The sequence below is a fragment of the Trifolium pratense genome, linkage group LG6 (genome assembly GCF_020283565.1).
Source record: "Trifolium pratense cultivar HEN17-A07 linkage group LG6, ARS_RC_1.1, whole genome shotgun sequence".
NCBI lineage: Eukaryota > Viridiplantae > Streptophyta > Magnoliopsida > Fabales > Fabaceae > Trifolium > Trifolium pratense.
This window is the reverse complement of record NC_060064.1, coordinates 28284564-28301858: the sequence shown is the minus strand read 5'-3', so window position 1 is coordinate 28301858 and position 17295 is coordinate 28284564. Positions and strand designations below refer to the sequence as shown.

General features: G+C 32.7%; 3 protein-coding genes across 3 annotated transcripts; 2 read left to right on the top strand and 1 right to left on the bottom strand.

The window, feature by feature from the left end:
• The first annotated feature begins 345 nt into the window (after nt 1-345).
• LOC123890631 (polygalacturonase-like) lies at nt 346-4238 on the top strand. The gene is made up of 4 exons (XM_045940270.1): nt 346-937; nt 1572-1861; nt 2057-2285; nt 3929-4238. The coding sequence occupies exons 1-4, from the start codon at nt 485-487 to the stop codon at nt 4151-4153; spliced, it is 1197 nt and encodes a 398-aa protein (XP_045796226.1). The 5' UTR covers nt 346-484; the 3' UTR covers nt 4154-4238.
• A 1868-nt stretch (nt 4239-6106) lies between these two features.
• Nucleotides 6107-12352, bottom strand: LOC123890671 (vesicle-associated protein 1-2-like). The gene is made up of 8 exons (XM_045940326.1): nt 12072-12352; nt 11875-11945; nt 10982-11063; nt 10777-10892; nt 10525-10686; nt 10371-10421; nt 8675-8752; nt 6107-6462 (listed from the first exon to the last, which is right to left on the bottom strand). The coding sequence occupies exons 1-8, from the start codon at nt 12121-12123 to the stop codon at nt 6352-6354; spliced, it is 723 nt and encodes a 240-aa protein (XP_045796282.1). The 5' UTR covers nt 12124-12352; the 3' UTR covers nt 6107-6351.
• A 2076-nt stretch (nt 12353-14428) lies between these two features.
• LOC123889909 lies at nt 14429-15398 on the top strand. Its single transcript, XM_045939423.1, has 2 exons — nt 14429-14435; nt 14511-15398. The coding sequence occupies exon 2, from the start codon at nt 14530-14532 to the stop codon at nt 15175-15177; it is 648 nt and encodes a 215-aa protein (XP_045795379.1). The 5' UTR covers nt 14429-14435; nt 14511-14529; the 3' UTR covers nt 15178-15398.
• The last annotated feature ends 1897 nt before the right edge of the window (nt 15399-17295 follow it).

Here is a 17295-nt window from a genome sequence, read left to right as displayed (position 1 = left end):
TATATGTTTTGGTACAATTTCAAGTTTTCTATTATGGATAAGTAAAGATGAATTTTTTCTTAAGCTAATTACACCCTTTTAGTTAATCAAGTAATCGGCTTATCACATGTATGTTCATCTTCTATCACCTTATTTTGTGAAGATCATTTTATTTATCTCAAAGCAATTACATAATACATTCATCTTTTGACTTTGCGGCTAATAACTCATAAACAATATGTTTAGTTGACTTTCAATTTATTTAAGCAAACATTAAATTAAGCACTTATCCAACACTATATATATAATTGTACCATTCTAACGGTTTCAACAACCAACTAATAGTTCTATATCAACTACCAATAACAAACACACACACAAAAATACATTACTAGAAAACCAACATTTTCAGACGAAATTTCGGACATAATAGATTTAGTCCAATCAATCGTGTTGTCCAAATTATAAAATTTTGGGAGCATATATATACCAAAGAGCAAGTAAAATGGATTGTGCTATAGGTACTAAGTTCATTTTGGTAATTTCATGTATCTTATGCATTACCATGATAAGTTCATCCAATGCAACTCCAACTTCTACTTACAATGTAATTAAATTTGGAGCAAAACCAGATGGAAAAACTGATTCAACTGAATCATTTGTAAATGCTTGGAAATCAGCATGTGGTAGCTTAGTTCCTGCCACAATTTATGTGCCAAAAGGGAGGTACTTGTTGAATGCCATTAATTTTAGAGGGCCATGTAAGAGGAAGGTGACATTCCTCAATGGTGGAACTCTTGTGGCTTCTGAAGATTATAAGGTTATTGGAAATTCAGATTTTTGGATTTTGTTTAATCATGTTGATAATCTTGTTGTTTCTGGTGGGAAATTGGATGCTAAAGGAGCTGGATTTTGGAATTGTAGAAGATCTGGAAAGAATTGCCCGGTCGGAGCTAGGGTATGTTGATTAAGTCTTTAAATTTGCATTTCAGTTTCATGCATTTTATTTGTCATACTAAAATTGCGTATTCTAGACTCGGTTCCATAGTTTAAAAGAAGATATGTAATCTCGATCATTGGATAGAGATCTTATACTCGTATCTCGAAAAAAGTTTGATTTTTACTAAATAGTTGAGATATATAAATGTGTGACCGCTGAGAATATAAATCATTTTTTTGTTTTGTTACCATCTTCTTCCACCCCTGATAAAAGGACCAAAAAAAGTTGGGATTAAGATTCTTTAAATTCAAAAATTCTATATTCACCTACATTTAATAGTTTTGTTATGATTATAACGGTCAACATTTGTGACTGCCTCAAGTTTTGATTATAAGCAAAGATAAGTGCATTTAAAAAGTATTTTTTATGAAAACGTGTACACATGAGTATAGCTCAATTAGCAGGGACATTGCAAATTATTGCTGGGACCAGGATTCGAACCCTGGTACTCTCACTTATTCACCTTAAAAGGTGAAATTCTAGCCACTAAATTACTTAACAAAAAAAAGTTATTAAAAAATAAAATCATTAAATAGAGAGATAGTATTTTTTCCCTTCAAGTGATAATTTTTGCTATTGTTTATAATTGCAGACAATGACATTCAACTGGGTAAATAACTTAGTGGTTAGTGGCATTACTTCAATTAACAGCCAACTAAGTCACCTAGTTATCAACACATGCAACAATGTTACTGTAAGAAATGTAAGGCTTATTGCACCTGACAAGAGTCCAAACACTGATGGCATTCATGTTCAATACTCAAATGGGGTTACCATAAATGGATGTACAATGCAAACAGGTGATGATTGCATATCTATTGGTGATGCAACTTACAATATCTTCATGTCAAACATTAAATGTGGTCCTGGTCATGGTGTAAGGTCAGCATCAATATATCCTTAATTATAAATTAGAGATTAATTTCCATATGTTGTTATAAAAAAAATTACGCTATCAATAAATCACAACCACTCGTCCACTCATATGTACGACTTTAATAATAATTGTGATTAAAGTCAAATTAATTCGATAGTTATGATCGATTGACAGTGTAAAAATATTTGTGTTTGATACAGCATTGGAAGTTTAGGCCAAAAAATAGACGAAAAAGGTGTCGAAAATGTGACACTAACAAATGCCATCTTCTATGGATCAGACAATGGGGTTAGGATAAAATCATGGGCCAGGCCCAGCAACGGTTTCGTTAGGAATGTTTTGTTTCAAAACCTTGTAATGAACAATGTTGAGAATCCCATCATCATTGATCAGAATTACTGCCCCAACAATCAAGGTTGTCCTGGTCAGGTAATCATAAATAATCCAACCTAACATGATTATATTCCCTAAACTAATATTTAGTTAAATTAAATTTAACATGCAACTTAATTTGCATGTGATATTTTTGTTAAAACAAAGTATTCACACTCAAGATAGCTAAAATTTATTTAAGGTGTTCACATTCCGATCATACTTTTTAGATTTTTTCTAGATTACCCTTAATACTCTATAATCAATAAAAATTAGCCACATAAACAAATTTACAAATGGAGTAAAAGTTTGTTTTTGGGTTTCAGTTACAAATTTACTCATGTGTCTAATTCTCATTAGTTGATGGATAAATTACCTCTTACCTCAAACTCTTCAAGGGTAACTTATGTCTGACCTATATTTTTTCATATGCACCCGCTAGAAATTGAACTTTAAACCAACTAGTTAAGCAACTAAAACATCTACCATTTGTGTCAATGGTACTTTAAATGAGAAAACTAATGATTAAATAGTTTACATCTATTTTTTGTTATATACTGTATCTATCTGTATTACTCACTTTAGAGATGTTGGACCTTACTAGTCCCACACCCGTGCGATGCACGGTATTATGCGGTATTTATATTATAATAATGTTGAATTCACTTCTTTCAATCACATGCGCAATAACATCTAAAACAATTAAAATAGAGACATATTATTTAGATTAAAATATCAATCAATATATGAGATTTAAATTAAAACGAAAGCTAATAATCATTACCAACTATTTTTTCTTCTTCAGTTGAATTCAAAATATTTTGGAATGTCATAAAATCAAAATGGTTCAATGGAATGTGTGGAGCATCGATCTTGGTAAATGTAGTAGTGTGCGATGCACGGACATTATGCGTTGTTTTATAATGAAGCGTCAAAAAATTATTTGTATAAATAGTAAATTAATAATTGAAACAATAGATGTTATCAAAATAATATTAGCAATAAAACTTAATTAAAAATATTAATAATATGACTTATATTTGTAATTGCATTTCAAACAATTTATTTGTAGTGTTTCGTAAATATCATGCAAAGTCCCACTACATAAATATCATAAATTAGACAATAAGAATGCTAAGAAAAGAAATAAATATTGAATATTAAAAGGGAAAGAAATGAAGAAATAAGGATGAGAAAGAGGGTTGGGTAGAAGGATTATACAATGATTATAATAAAGTGTTAAAATAGAATAAAGAGCATCAAAATCTATATATACTTGCAAAATCAACAATATAGTCTCACTCGTTAAATACAAAGAAAAAGAAAGATACAATAAAATCATAAAATTTCAGAAACATATCATTCTTCTACAACACTAATAACCCTTCCAAATAGAAATTTCGTATGTCCATATATGTATGAGGAGGGATATAAGACATATATATATATATATATATATATATATTATAAAATAATTAATTCACAAAACCGTTTTTATTATAGTGGGAATGTCAATCAAAAGGCTTGGCACTAAAAAAATATTAAAAGAGGTGATTGTTTCACTTATTATCTACAAAAAGAAATGATTTAAAGGTTATGATTGATTGATACAATTAGGGTTAGCATTAGTGGTAGGAGAACTATCTAGGATTTATATATATAGATTGGATTGACAAATATATTAATTTATTATTTAACAGACTTCGGGAATTAAGATAAGCCAAATTACTTATAAGAACATTCATGGAAGTTCAGCAACAAAAGAGGCAGTAACATTTGATTGCAGCCCTAGTACTCCATGCCAAGGGATCAAATTGGAAGATATAAACTTAAATTACAACAACAAAGCTGCTACATCATCCTGTAAGAACATTGGTGGGACGAGCACTGGAACATTGGTGCCAGAAAGTTGTCTATTAAATTAATAGAAGCAATATTGTTTTTTCAAGGCAATATGTATCTTGCATAAATTAATTTGTTTTCATTATATAACTTTATATCCATCCATGTATAGTTGTATATAAAAATTTATATTAGATGAGTGTGTATGCTTCAAGATGAAACAAAATCCGAGTAATGCTAGGGACACACCCACTAACACACTCTTTAAACACACTCCAATAATATCAAGACACCTCACTCACTCTCTTTGTTACTTTACCGGATAACCGGTTGGACAAGTTGAGAGTTTTTTTTTTTGTTTTTTTTTAATAACTTAACTATCGTCACCCTCCCCAATTTTCCAAAACTCCATTGATGCTATCTATCGATCTGCACTGTATCTATGTAACTATTGCAAGTTTCTGTAACTATTATTTTTGTCACCCCAATTTTGCTAAGAGGTGATGGATCTGAAAATTTGTTTTTACAATTCACTGCCAGCGAACCCTTTCATTCATCTCCTTCCATTCACTCTAAATTCAGAAAGATTTAAATCTTCATTTTCCAAATTATGACCTCATGTCCTTCAATTTCATAATGAAATCGTTTTGAAACACAGATTCTATTTTTTATGATAGATTGAGTTAGATAATTTTTTGTGGGTTTGTTTATAGATTTCACGGAGAAAAAAAGATGTAGTCACACAAACCTCTTACAGAAGTATAAGTATTGGTCAATAGGTGAAAATAAATTGTTTTAGATTTTTCTGAATGAGCAGAAATGGCGATTTCCTTTGGTAGAAGAACAAGGAAGATGAGAGTAGTACTTGCATGAATAAGAAGAAATGATTCTTTGTTGGATGTAGAAGATGAAAAGTTAAAAGGATAATAATAAATAAATAGCGTGAAATTGAAACAGGTAATCGGTAAAAGAATAAAAAGAAGGGATGAAGTGGCTTGATATTATTGGAGTGTGTTTAAAGAGTGTGTTAGTGGGTGTGTCCCTAGCATTACTCTTAGGGGTAATGGTACATCAATTGCAAGCTCTATAGTTTCTAGAAAATTTATGAATATAGTAAAATTGCAACTCCATAATGTAAAATGTGAGATGTGTATTTCAACAAATGTGTTATCTTTTGAAGTATCTTCATATTTTCTTCCATGTTATTATTTGATTTTGGGGATGTGGAAAAGAAGAAACAGAATCTTGATTTTAGGTTAGCACTTGACAAACTCAAAATTTAGGTTACCATTGCAATATATAACTTAAAAAGTTAAAAATATTTTTAAAAAGTTTTAAAATATATCCTATCAAAGATAAATTAAAAAGTTAGAATTTTAACAGATTTTTGTTAGCTTAGGCTATTTCTTAATCAATTTTACTAAGGCATTTGGCATCTATCAACATCCGTTAACATCTATCAGAGCATAACAATTGACAAATATGTACACAGGTTCCATGGTCGTAGAAAACATAATCAACATTTGGTTCCAAATTTCCAGGTGCAAAGTATTTTTTTTTTGGTCAAATAGTCTAGCAGCTAGAAAATCCACCTTAAAGGTGAATAAGTGGAGTGTCACGGGTTCGAACCCAGGCTTCTGCACATATAGTGCGATGTCCCTACCAATTGAGCTAAGCTCACGGGGACAAAGTATTTTAGAGGCAAAGGATTGTCACACAATTCTTTCAACATAAGTGTGGAAAAAAAATAAAATCAGTTTAAATGTTCTTAATTTGTGTGAAATAATTACAGTAACGCTTGATATGAAACAAAGGGAGTCCAGTTTAAATATGTTGCAATTGCTTTTTATAGTGTCAGTGGCATGGAGTTTTGGATATTTGGTTTTTTGGGTTACCGTGATATAGTACAAAGTCGTGGAAGAAAAATGCACAAAGGCAAAAACATGGAAGAAAATAAGGAGAAGCCAACCCTGAAACAAGCAAAGACCTGGATTGCCTACAGTCACGTGAACCGTGACCATTCGAACAGGCTCCAATTATAAACTCGAAAATCATATTTAAAAAGAATTTAAAATCTACATGTGAGTCATCTGATGAAAGATTGGACAATACGAAAATCAAATAACAAGGTTCTCAAAATAGAAATTTCATCTGTCTGCTTAAAAGAACAAACTATCTATTACGTCAATCCAAATTTCTAGAAGCATAAATAATAATACAAATAAACAGCTTTTGCTGCTCACTCACATTATTTTAGTCCAGTTTCTGGAGATCACACAAGTTATGTCCTCTTCAAGAAGTATCCCAAAATGAAGCCAATCACAGCAACAAGAAGAACATACGTAATCGATATTCCACCACGGCTTCTACTGACTTGGCGCCTCAAGAGCTCCTGTGTACAAAAGATCCAACATCAATCCATCATATTTCTTGAGAAACATAAATTTGATAATTATTTACAGTATGGTCAATTACTTAACACTTATATGTTATTCTTCCAAACAAAGTTATTTTCAATTAGAATATATTTTAAGAAATCATCATATTTAAAAAAAAAAAAAAAAAAAAAGAAAAGAAGAGGGGGAACCTAAAGCATGTCAATTTACAGCTTTTTTGCACAATTTAAAACAATAGCTTCTGACAGAAAGCAGTAAAATAAAGAGTATTATACTAACTTCATTTAAGCTTAAACAACACGCGCCATTCATGAAATGAGAAAAAAAGGCAAGTAATCATTACAATTCAAAATGAAACCCTTAGAATCAGTTGACTCGTGAGACTACGAAAGAAGTTAGGAAGATACCCAATGTTTCATTATATCGCATACAGAATTCAATTCATATAAAATAAATAAAACAGATTTCAATTCAATAAAGGAACACTTCATGTTGAAGGAAACTGAGACACTCGATACATGTAATATTTGTGTCCAATTAAAATCAAAGTTTTCAAGATAAATCAAATAAACACATGGGATTAATAAGCAACTTACCAGTTAGCTAAGTCTTACAATAATGAGCCTCAAAAGAGTAAGAGATATATGATTTCACATTTCAATGAATAAAGATTATGTGCTTCATATTTTTAATTATTTTCTCCTGACAGCAAATCACACATATGCAGCCATTCTTTCACTTGGTACATGTCCAAGTCGTGTCTGAGAGTGGTATATAAACTGAACATATATTGTCCGAGAAGTGTCGATGTATGAGACATGTCTGACATGTAACATGTCCAGAGACAAGCATGATAGCCAAGCGGCCATGAGAGTAGAGACGGTTCTAGTCCCACAACTGCAGAACTTGTGAGCAACATCAAGCATGATAGATAGCCAAGCGGCCATGAATATAGCTGCTCCGCCATGACAATAGCTACTCCGCCATGAAGTCATATCAAATATAGAAATGAGAATGAAGAAGGGTGTGATCACTGGATTCCAAAACATCAACTAACATCAAGAGAGAGAGCTAGGGTGAGGTGACATTTTGAGGGCCATAGAAGTAGATGCCGTTTGGAAAATAAGCTTCTTAGTCTGAAAGGACACTAAATCAGAGGGTTGAAATACAAAAGAAATTCTTGTTTTATTTTGCTGGAATTACACAAGTCAGATAATGGATCCAGGTGAGAGTTTCAGAGCTATCAATAGCTATGAGCCTTTCAATAAAAAAAAAAAATAGCTATGTGATGGCGAGAGCTTAAGGAGTCTACCATATATGAAGGGCATTTTGAAAGAATAGTTTAAACTGTGGGACATTAAAAAATGGGCATTCCAGAATTATGTGGCTGTCCTTTATAGATCCCCCCTATTGTTATTTCTTACTAGATACGATGAAGGGCTGGTGTATTGAATCATACTTTTTCTTACCTAACTTTCACCTCGAGAGGGGGAATAAACCAGGTAGTACGGCTCTATAAGATGAGAAGCTATAAGAATAGGAGGGATTAGAGAGTATCTTTTGTTTTGTAAGTGATTTAAAATATTAAAAGACATATTTGTAAAAGGGAGATCAAACTTTATATAGTGAATGAAAAAAATGGCAACTATAAGGTAAAATAAATTGATCTATTCAAATTATATGTATATATAGGACAAGCCGGATAACTCAAAGGCAGAACAATACTTGACCCTGACCTGAAATCAAACAATAAAATGTCACCCTAACAACCTCTAGCTATTTTTTTTGTAGGACCCGTCAAACCTGTTCTACAGAGCTTAGGCTAGGTTGGGTCTACAGGACGGAGCGGATCTTGAACACCCCTAGTTCGTTTCAATCAATAAACACCATTCTCTTCAATATTTTAATTTAATCCAGTTTCTATCAAAATACTCTTCATTAATGTGAACTGTAACTCCACTTCAATCTCTATATGGAATCCAAGCTATACCAATGACAACGTAACATAAAACAATAACATTATAGAAACATTGAAAGCAATTACCATTCTACCTTAGACAACATAGTATAATTGTTTAAAACGATAAGCAGAAAGGCCATAATTTACACATAATAAACCATCTAGAGCACCTATGAAGATTTTAAAGATAACTAATTATAAGTTTGTTGGCAAAGCTTCAAAGATATATATTTGTATCGATTACATACCAGTTCTTGCTGAAGCCTTCTCTGTTGTTCGATAGCAGAATTTCTCTCCTCAGTCACTTTTGAAATATGAGCCGTTGACTAAAATATGAAGAAATCAAAATAAGAACATTTTTTTTTCTGGTTAATAGACAGATACAAATACAATTATTAATGTAAAAAATAATGAAACTGTTGAATTTGTGAGAGGAAGAGAGAATAATGGATGAATGCATGATTCCGACAAATATGATGGCTAAGGTTCGGGATCAGACTTGGACACCCAACACCCAAACTGAAAAATAAACTAGGGTTAGCCTTTACAGTGGCTGAATCCAAAGACAAAAACTAGGATTTTAACCCTTGGTCGAAAAAGAGAAAACTACTATTATATCTAGGGACAATTTTTTTGTCAAATGGGTGCTTATATTTACGGAAAGAGGGAGTACATTAACAATAAATGTCATGCTCAGTAATACAGACGAGTAATATAATGAGAATACTACAGCTAGAGAACTTACAAACTTGTGTTCCTAAACATTTCAAACGAGATGAGTCAAAAGATATTTCAAAGGAGTTTTCAACTTCCTAAAAGAATGGTCTGATATATCTATGACATGATGTGCAAACTTGATCTTAACCTTAACTTGTAGAAACTTGTTAGGGCATAATCAATGACATGTAGCATGGCAGTCTTGTAGCTTTTCTCAAATCAAGAACAAATTTGAGAAGCATACAAGTTCCAGCATGAACTATTATTTATATTGGTTAATAATAAGCAAACTGACCAGTAACTACTAAACCAAGTAACAACCCTAACTCCATAATTTTATGGTGATTGTGACGGGGAAAAATAGTTTACAAAGGTATCAGATGGAATACCTTGGCCTTGACATTTCAATAAAGGGTTCTCCTATGTACTACACTATCGTAATTTTGTTGACATGAAAGCTTAACTAACTTTCTATTAAGGTAGTTATTATAGTTGCTGTTAGCGTTTCTATCAGTTGTATAAATACTTTACTCTATATCGCAAACAATCAATGAATTAAAGCATATCATTACATTTTTACACCATTTGAGCCTTTCATCGCTTCCTCTTTCATTACCTTCCCCTCTATTATGTGTAATCCCTTCCCACACAACTCCCAAAGAAAGCTTTAGGCTTCATGCCAGTATTTTCTTGGTCACGTGCAAGAGCTTCGAGCTCCTTTTTCAGTGAATAATACAAAATTAATAATATTTTCTGGTGCTCTATTAGTCACCTCCAATGAGGATCATGTTGCCATACACTTTGAATGCGTAATTGCACTCCCCTTACAGAGGTAACTTCCTTTATCCTTAAACATAGTAATTCGAAGTGAGAAATATTTCTTAAAATGGTCCACTCAAAGGTTAATTTCATTTCAATTTAAAAAGGGTTGAAAACATGAGAGTAATTGACAATTGTGGGATTTAAATCTTTTTCTCCACTAGCATTTTGTTTCAAATAGCTTTCTTTAAAATTTGAGGCCCTAATCCATAAGAACTACAGCAATCAATAATCATTTAAGCATATTAGAGTATACCATACTGCATAATCATAGAACCTAAGTTATGCACACAATATAAACTTTTCTAAGCACAAGTCATAGTTAAAACCTTCATCACCATGAGCCACTTTGAACTTCACCAACAGGAACCAAATAACAAAATCAAAGATGTAATTTAAACACATTACCTCAAACGTAGCACCCTGAGATTCATCCCGCTCGTTGAAAGTTCTTGAAGCCTACAATACAATGCATGGTTAGTACAAGTGTACAACAAACAACTAAAATAACAAGGTAGAGAATCATCTTTTGAAAATACAAACAGAATCACTGATTACTCACAGCTGTAAATTCAGTAACATTTGAATGTCCATTTTCCGATACAGAATCGGGTGAAGACTCTTCATCAGAGCCTTCTCGAACAGGAGATGGTGGTCCAGGAGGAGCAACATAAACAACCTTCAACTTGTTCTCTTCAACATTGTGGCCAGCCTCTCTACTAAACTGCATGCAAAGAAAGAGCATAGGTGAGTGATCACGTGCAAAGTTATTGATTCCATCAACAAACATTATCTTTATTTACAGAATAATTACCATTTCAGGAGTAATATCTTTAGTGGTAGTTCCAGGATTTGCAATCACACTTTGAAGGAGAAACTTGTCCTTGCATTGCATGTCAGAAGGTGCTTCCTTTTGCGCTTGCATTGTTACTAATGAATGAACAAGACAATAACAGAGTTAATACGCATGCAAAGAATGGTGAAGGGACTGAAGCATTAAAAGGGTAAGAGTAAGAAACCTATAACATCGCATGTAGACCTCGGCAAAACAACCCCACTGTTAGGCCTAACACAATACTTCTTCGGATTTGTAGTCTTAACCTGCACCATCAATCCACCATCAAATTCAAATCCCAATCACAAAAAGAAAAACAACCCACATATTAAAATCTCCTATTGCCCCAAAAATAAACCTTAAGGGTATGTTTGGATCAATGGATTTCAGAGGAGAGGGGAGAACTTATTGTTCTTTTCTAAACTAAGGAAGCATTAAAATGTTTCTAAAAGTAAAGTAAGTGTGATTGAAATGTCATATGATCATTTCCCAAATAAATAGTCATTTTAGTCATTGAATGTATCAGACGTTACAGCTATAGTCCCAAAATTCACCAGATATACAAAAATATCATCGAATGTGTCTTTCATTAGTCAATATGGTTCTCGGACGTGTTTTAAGTTAGTTAGTTTGATCCTTAAATATGTCCTTGAGTAGTCAATTTGGTACATCATCAAATCAAATTACAATAACACCGCCTAACTATGAAGCACAGACACGGACACCACACATCACGCACACACACTACCGATAGTTATTGGAGAAAATGACATTATTCAATGTAATCATGTGTGTCGATCAGACATGCCTAATCCCAGGAGTGTTCGTGTTATCGATAATAATTTGAGAAAATAACATCGGACATGCCTAATCCCAAGAATGTCCGTGCTTCATACACGTTTGTGAGTCAATATGATTGTTTACTCTCTTTATCATGTTATTCTTTAAATTCTATAGAAATCTCAAATATATACCAAAATTATATCATAAAACTAACCCTCCATTCAAACATACCCTAAATTAAAAACAAGTGAATAAAATCAAATTAAAAAACAATGGGTAAGAAAGAAAAAAAACCTTAAAAGCCACATAGTTGTCGGTCTTGTTAGACAACTGTAGAGAACAAGAGATCTGCTTCTTCAATTCAACTAATACATCCAAACATAAACACAAAACAAGAAACAAAAATCGTTATAAAGACAAAATCAAAAATTGCATGTTAAATTAAAGCGCTTGATTTGAAATCAAATTCACAATTGAATGAAATGTATTACAAGGAAACTGTAGTTCTTCAGGTTGGATATCGAGAAGGTCGCCGGTACTCATGATTGATGAGATCGCCGCCGGGAAAAGGAATAGCAATCTCCGATATGGACGAGGAAATTCCGGAGAAAGCTTTCGAGTATGAAGGATGGATGAAAACAATTATTGAATGAGCTGTATGATGCTTCACTTGTTTTGATCTTCGTGAATTTCGAAATCATCTTAGGTAAGGGTAGTTTCGTCTTTTTAACTAATTTCTAGAAGCTTTCCTATGAATTTGCAATTTTTTGGTAGGAAATTAAGAATGTGTGAGGAGTTAAATGCATCAAAATTATAATTTTATGATTAAATTTATTGACGAAAAATATGTTTATTTAAAGATTAAATTAATTACATTGAAACAATTTTGAGAATTAAGAGCGTTTAGATGAGACTATGTGTTAGAAGTCCCACATTGGTCAGAGATATGGTAAAGATAGTATTTATAAGTGTAATGCAAACCTCAACTCTCAAGCTAGCTTTTGTGGTTGAGTTAGGCCTCCCAAATTCTAATATGGTAACAGAGCCTAGTCCCACATTGGCTAGAGATATGCTAAAGATAGCTTTTATAAGTGTAGTGCAAACCTCAACTCTCAAGCTAGCTTTTGTGGTTGAGTATAAGCATCCCAAATTCTAATATTATGCAATCTCTTATAGGTTAATTAAGGTCATGGGTTCGATCTATAATTTGGACATGCAGCCGTAGTTTGCGGCATGTTTGAGTCTTACAAGACTAGAAGAATTAGTCGCTGCAATTACATGCAGAAGATATATAATTTACGCAACAACAAAAATTGAAAATAAAAAAATATGTGTGAAAGTATTTGAGTTTCGTTACATTTTTTGTTGATAGACGCAATGACAAAATCATTGAAAACTCACACACACAAGGTCGAGTGACTAGGGTTTGAACCTCGATCATGATGTTCGACACTATAAATTTCGACATTTCTACCCGTTGAACTAAAATTTGTGTGGACTGAGTTTCGTTACATTTATAAACTAATACAGTAGCGAATTACCCTTAGATGTCCAAAATGATGAAATTATATAATTTTTTCAAAATTTGTTAATAAGGTAATCTCTTAAAAATAACTGTCAAGGAAATTATCTTCCCCTTGATAAATGAAATGACATAGATTTGTGTGTTTTAAATTGTATCCGTTGATTTTTTTATTTGATGAAATGAAAGGTTGAGATCACACATTATTTCCTCAATTATTTCATCAAATTGAGAGAATATGCTCTCTAAAAATGGTATAAAGATATTCATATTTTCATACATTTTTTAATTTTTTTTAATTAAAAATATGAAAAATGATGTTTAATTACTTGGGTGTTATAAAAGAGAAATAACATAAAGGAGACAAAAAAAAAAAAAGAATTTAAATTTTATAAATAAATAAGATAAATGATTTCTAGTATAATAAAACGCGTTTTTAAAATGCAAATTTTTTATTATATATAGACTAGATGTAATATTTGCTATAATCGTATGCATCTGCATTTGCAACTGCATAGTAGATGTAACACCACAACAATATGATAAGCTCTATTTGATAACAATTTTTAAAAAGAGCTTATAGCTTATTTTACTAACTTATAGCTTATTTTTTAAATGTCATTTTAAGTAGTTTATGAGTTTATAGCTTATAACTTATCATATTTTCTTCCAATTTTATCCATATCATCTTACTTGAAAAAAATTAAATATTAATTTTTTATGTCATTTCACACTTATAAGCTAGTTCAACTGTTAATTTTACCAAACACTTCAAATTCAATCAACTAGCTTATTCGCTATAAGTTAAAATCTAACTTACAAGTTATCCACTATAAGCTAGCTTATTACTGTCCCCGCTATTTTTTTTTAGCAAACAGAGCCCTACTCATGACACTGCCTTCCCCCTGCGCTGAGCAATGCTGATTAATGTCACTTTACGTTTCCATTGCCCTCATGGCATGGCTCATCGTCTTTACTTATCATGTCACTTCTAGTGATATCGTATCCACGCATTTGCCTGCTTTCAAGATTCCTGAAGCAACTTCACATCCAGTCATAGACATTTGAAAGCAGGTAAGCAGAGAATCGAATCTATATCTTCTCTTTCTTACTATTCCTCAATGCATGATGACATATCTACTCTACTTTACTGGTACTTATTTTTTCACATTTCATTATCTTTTTCCTTCTCTTTTTCATTATCTATAATAAGTAGTTGAGGAGTATCTTGTTCCCTAACAATATTTTCACATTTCATTCTCTCCTTTTGCAACTAAAGTTTATCATCTATATCTGTCAGTTTTCCAAGTGAGTAATTATTTTTCTTTCTAAAGTTCCTCACCAATTTTCTCTTTACACATGCATATTTTTTTCATTTATATAGATTCTATTTCAACTAATGTTGCAGATCAGGGTCATCACTTCTAATGGCTGCTCCTGTTCTTGCTAATGATTCTGATGCGGTACGAAAAGAATATAACATAGTTCACAACCAAGATACAAAGTGCATAACAATAAGTCACATTTATAAGCAAACACTGCTATCTAGATTCAACTTCATGAAAGGTTATAAAATCATAACAGTTGAGAAAAAACATTCTATGAGAAAATCCAAAGATGCATATTTGCTTAGTAGGGATGAAATTAGAAGTTATCGTCGCAATTATCAATTTTTACACATTGGGTTGGTACAATTTTCTATATCTTGCAGGTTGCCAAATAGCAGGGAATCATTCCCTTTGTCGGTATGTTTGAGAGATTCTCAGTACCCTAACTTTCAAGACTCTATCTTTGTTAGTATTGATTCAGATCTGTGTGTGAGTAAGGGTAACATGAACTTTAATTGGTTCCCAAATTTTTCATCCTCTTTGTCTGTTCTAGTAAATTCAAATAATGGTTTGGTGGTTACTATAGATCCCCAAGATGATTCTGAATATTTAGATATTAATTACAGGGTATATTTTAAATTAATGAAGACATCTCTGAAACCTGATTATCTATTTGATAATCCTGTATTAGAGGTAAACACTGAGAAAGTAAATGTTATTGTCCCAAAAATTAGTGATCAAAGTTAAGTCCAATCGATGGAATACAGAGTGTTTGAAGATTCTTATCAACAGATCCACAGAATGGGTTGAATCAACTAAAAGTATTTTGCTTGTTCGGTCTTTTCTTTTTTACTTTTTAATCTAATGTACTACTAGTATTATGTATTATGTATTGTGATCAATATGTAATATGCCTAGAAATTATGGTTTGGACTCTATATAAATTAATGGGATTGCATTTGGATTAACCTATCAAAGGTTTATGTGTTTTTCTGTATAATTTCTAACATGGACATGGTTCACCTTAGACCATTATGATTATAAAAATGTTCAAAAATTTCAATGATGATAAATGTTGTCTCTCGAGATTAATGGTGTTTATAATTTTTATAATTGAAAAAGGACAATATTAAATGAGATAAATGTCATTTATATCTTATTCAAGCTTCTAATATGACATTTATCTCATCTAATAAAGATGGACAAAAGCAACACAACGAAGAGCATAAAAGATTGAGATAGAGAAGAGATGAATTTTTAAAGACCCACACCCACCGGCATACAACCGTTGTCGGTTATGAGGTGAGTTGCAGGATGTCAATGAGGCAGAGAATGGTCGGAGAATGGTCGGAGGTTGCTCCTCCATTCCTTGTCCCCATTTTTCACCACAGGGAGATATTTTTCCCATCTCCACAGATTCCCATCGAAAAATTAACAATACCTTTTATATTTTTCATTCAAAAACCTAACACTAGTATTTTAATATTTCTTCATTTATTTTTTTATTTAAAAAGGCACATATATATTGCATATTTATTTTTTGTTTTTTAAAAAAACATTTTGCTTTGGAAATAAAATAAATATAAAAAACCATTGGTGCAACAATATTAACATAAAAAAAATCCTAGACAAAACTCAAGCTGCGTGATAGAGAAGAGAGCAAGGAAATAGAGAAGATGAAAGTATATTGTGTTATGTCTTTCAAGGGTGTCTTTACATTATAACATTCACACTATTTATAGGAAAGAGCATTGCTATATGGCCGCAAAGATAATTAATGTCTCCTCCTCATAAATTGTTGCAAGAACCTTTAAAAAGAAAGAAAATTTGTATTTGATGAATCGTGTATTTCAACCAAATCACATTCTTGATTTATCTCATGTAGTGTTAAACTTTCCTCATCATTTTATTTCATGAGATTTTTATTGTATTTTGTTTAAGAGATGCTCATATGATATAACATGCATATAGGGGGAGGGTGGTTCAGAGAGCATGTTTCGCGAAAGGTAGGGGATGGGTCCCACACTTTTTTTCTGGACTGATCCTTGGGTGGATGAGACCTCGTAGCGAGAGCGGTTTGGACGACTGTTTGACCCGAGAGAAAATAAATCGGCTTCAGTGGCTGAGATGTTTATGCAGGGATGAGGGGCTGGAGGGGAGGCGTGGATGTGGCGGCGTTAGTTGAGGGCTTGAAAGGAGGAGATTCTGAGGGAGTGTCATTCTTTACTTCTTACTCTCTCTTTGCAGGATCATGTTTCAGATATGTGGCAGTGGCAGTCTGACCTGGACGATGGTTATATTGTTTGTGGTGCATATCAGCTTCCGACGACATAGGATGCAGTTACTTTGGACGCTGCGTCGGGTCTTATATGACACCGTCAGGTTCCTTTGATGGTTTCCATCCGTGCATGGCGACTCTTGCGGGACATGTTACCTAGCAAAGCAAACCTGGTTACTCAAGGGATTTTATCTGCGATGGCCCATCACTGTGTTTCTGGTTGCGGATAGGTTGATTCGGCTCATCACTTGTTCCTCTCTTGCAGCACTTTTGGTGCTCTTTGGTCTCTTGTCAGCTGCTGGATTGACTCTTCTTTGGTGACTGCTCAGACTCCTTCCGATCATTTTGTTCAGTTCACAGATTCAGCAGGTGGTCTAAGAGCACGATGTTCTTTCATGCAGCTCATATGACTTGCTTGTGTGTGGGTTGTGTGGACCGAAAAAAACCACAAATTGTTTCGAGGCTCAGCAAACTCAGTGTATCATATGTTGGACAAGATCAAGACTTTTTCTTGCAGGTGGTTGAAAGCGACGAGTAATACTTTAGCTTTGAACAACCATAATTGATAGTCTAGTCCTATGCTTTAT

What these genes read in the sequence shown, in the direction of transcription:
- LOC123890631 (XM_045940270.1), top strand. Translation starts at nt 485, where the DNA reads ATGGATTGTGCTATAGGTACTAAGTTCATTTTGGTAATTTCATGTATC. An exon ending in ATTGCCCGGTCGGAGCTAGG is followed by an intron (nt 938 to 1,571) that starts GTATGTTGATTA and finishes TTATAATTGCAG; the next exon opens with ACAATGACATTCAACTGGGT. An exon ending in GGTCCTGGTCATGGTGTAAG is followed by an intron (nt 1,862 to 2,056) that starts GTCAGCATCAAT and finishes TGTTTGATACAG; the next exon opens with CATTGGAAGTTTAGGCCAAA.
- LOC123890671 (XM_045940326.1), bottom strand. Translation starts at nt 12,123, where the DNA reads ATGAGTACCGGCGACCTTCTCGATATCCAACCTGAAGAACTACAGTTT. An exon ending in ATGTTACTGAATTTACAGCT is followed by an intron (nt 10,422 to 10,524) that starts GTGAGTAATCAG and finishes ATTGTATTGTAG; the next exon opens with GCTTCAAGAACTTTCAACGA. An exon ending in GAAGGCTTCAGCAAGAACTG is followed by an intron (nt 6,463 to 8,674) that starts GTATGTAATCGA and finishes TTTTGTACACAG; the next exon opens with GAGCTCTTGAGGCGCCAAGT.
- LOC123889909 (XM_045939423.1), top strand. Translation starts at nt 14,530, where the DNA reads ATGGCTGCTCCTGTTCTTGCTAATGATTCTGATGCGGTACGAAAAGAA.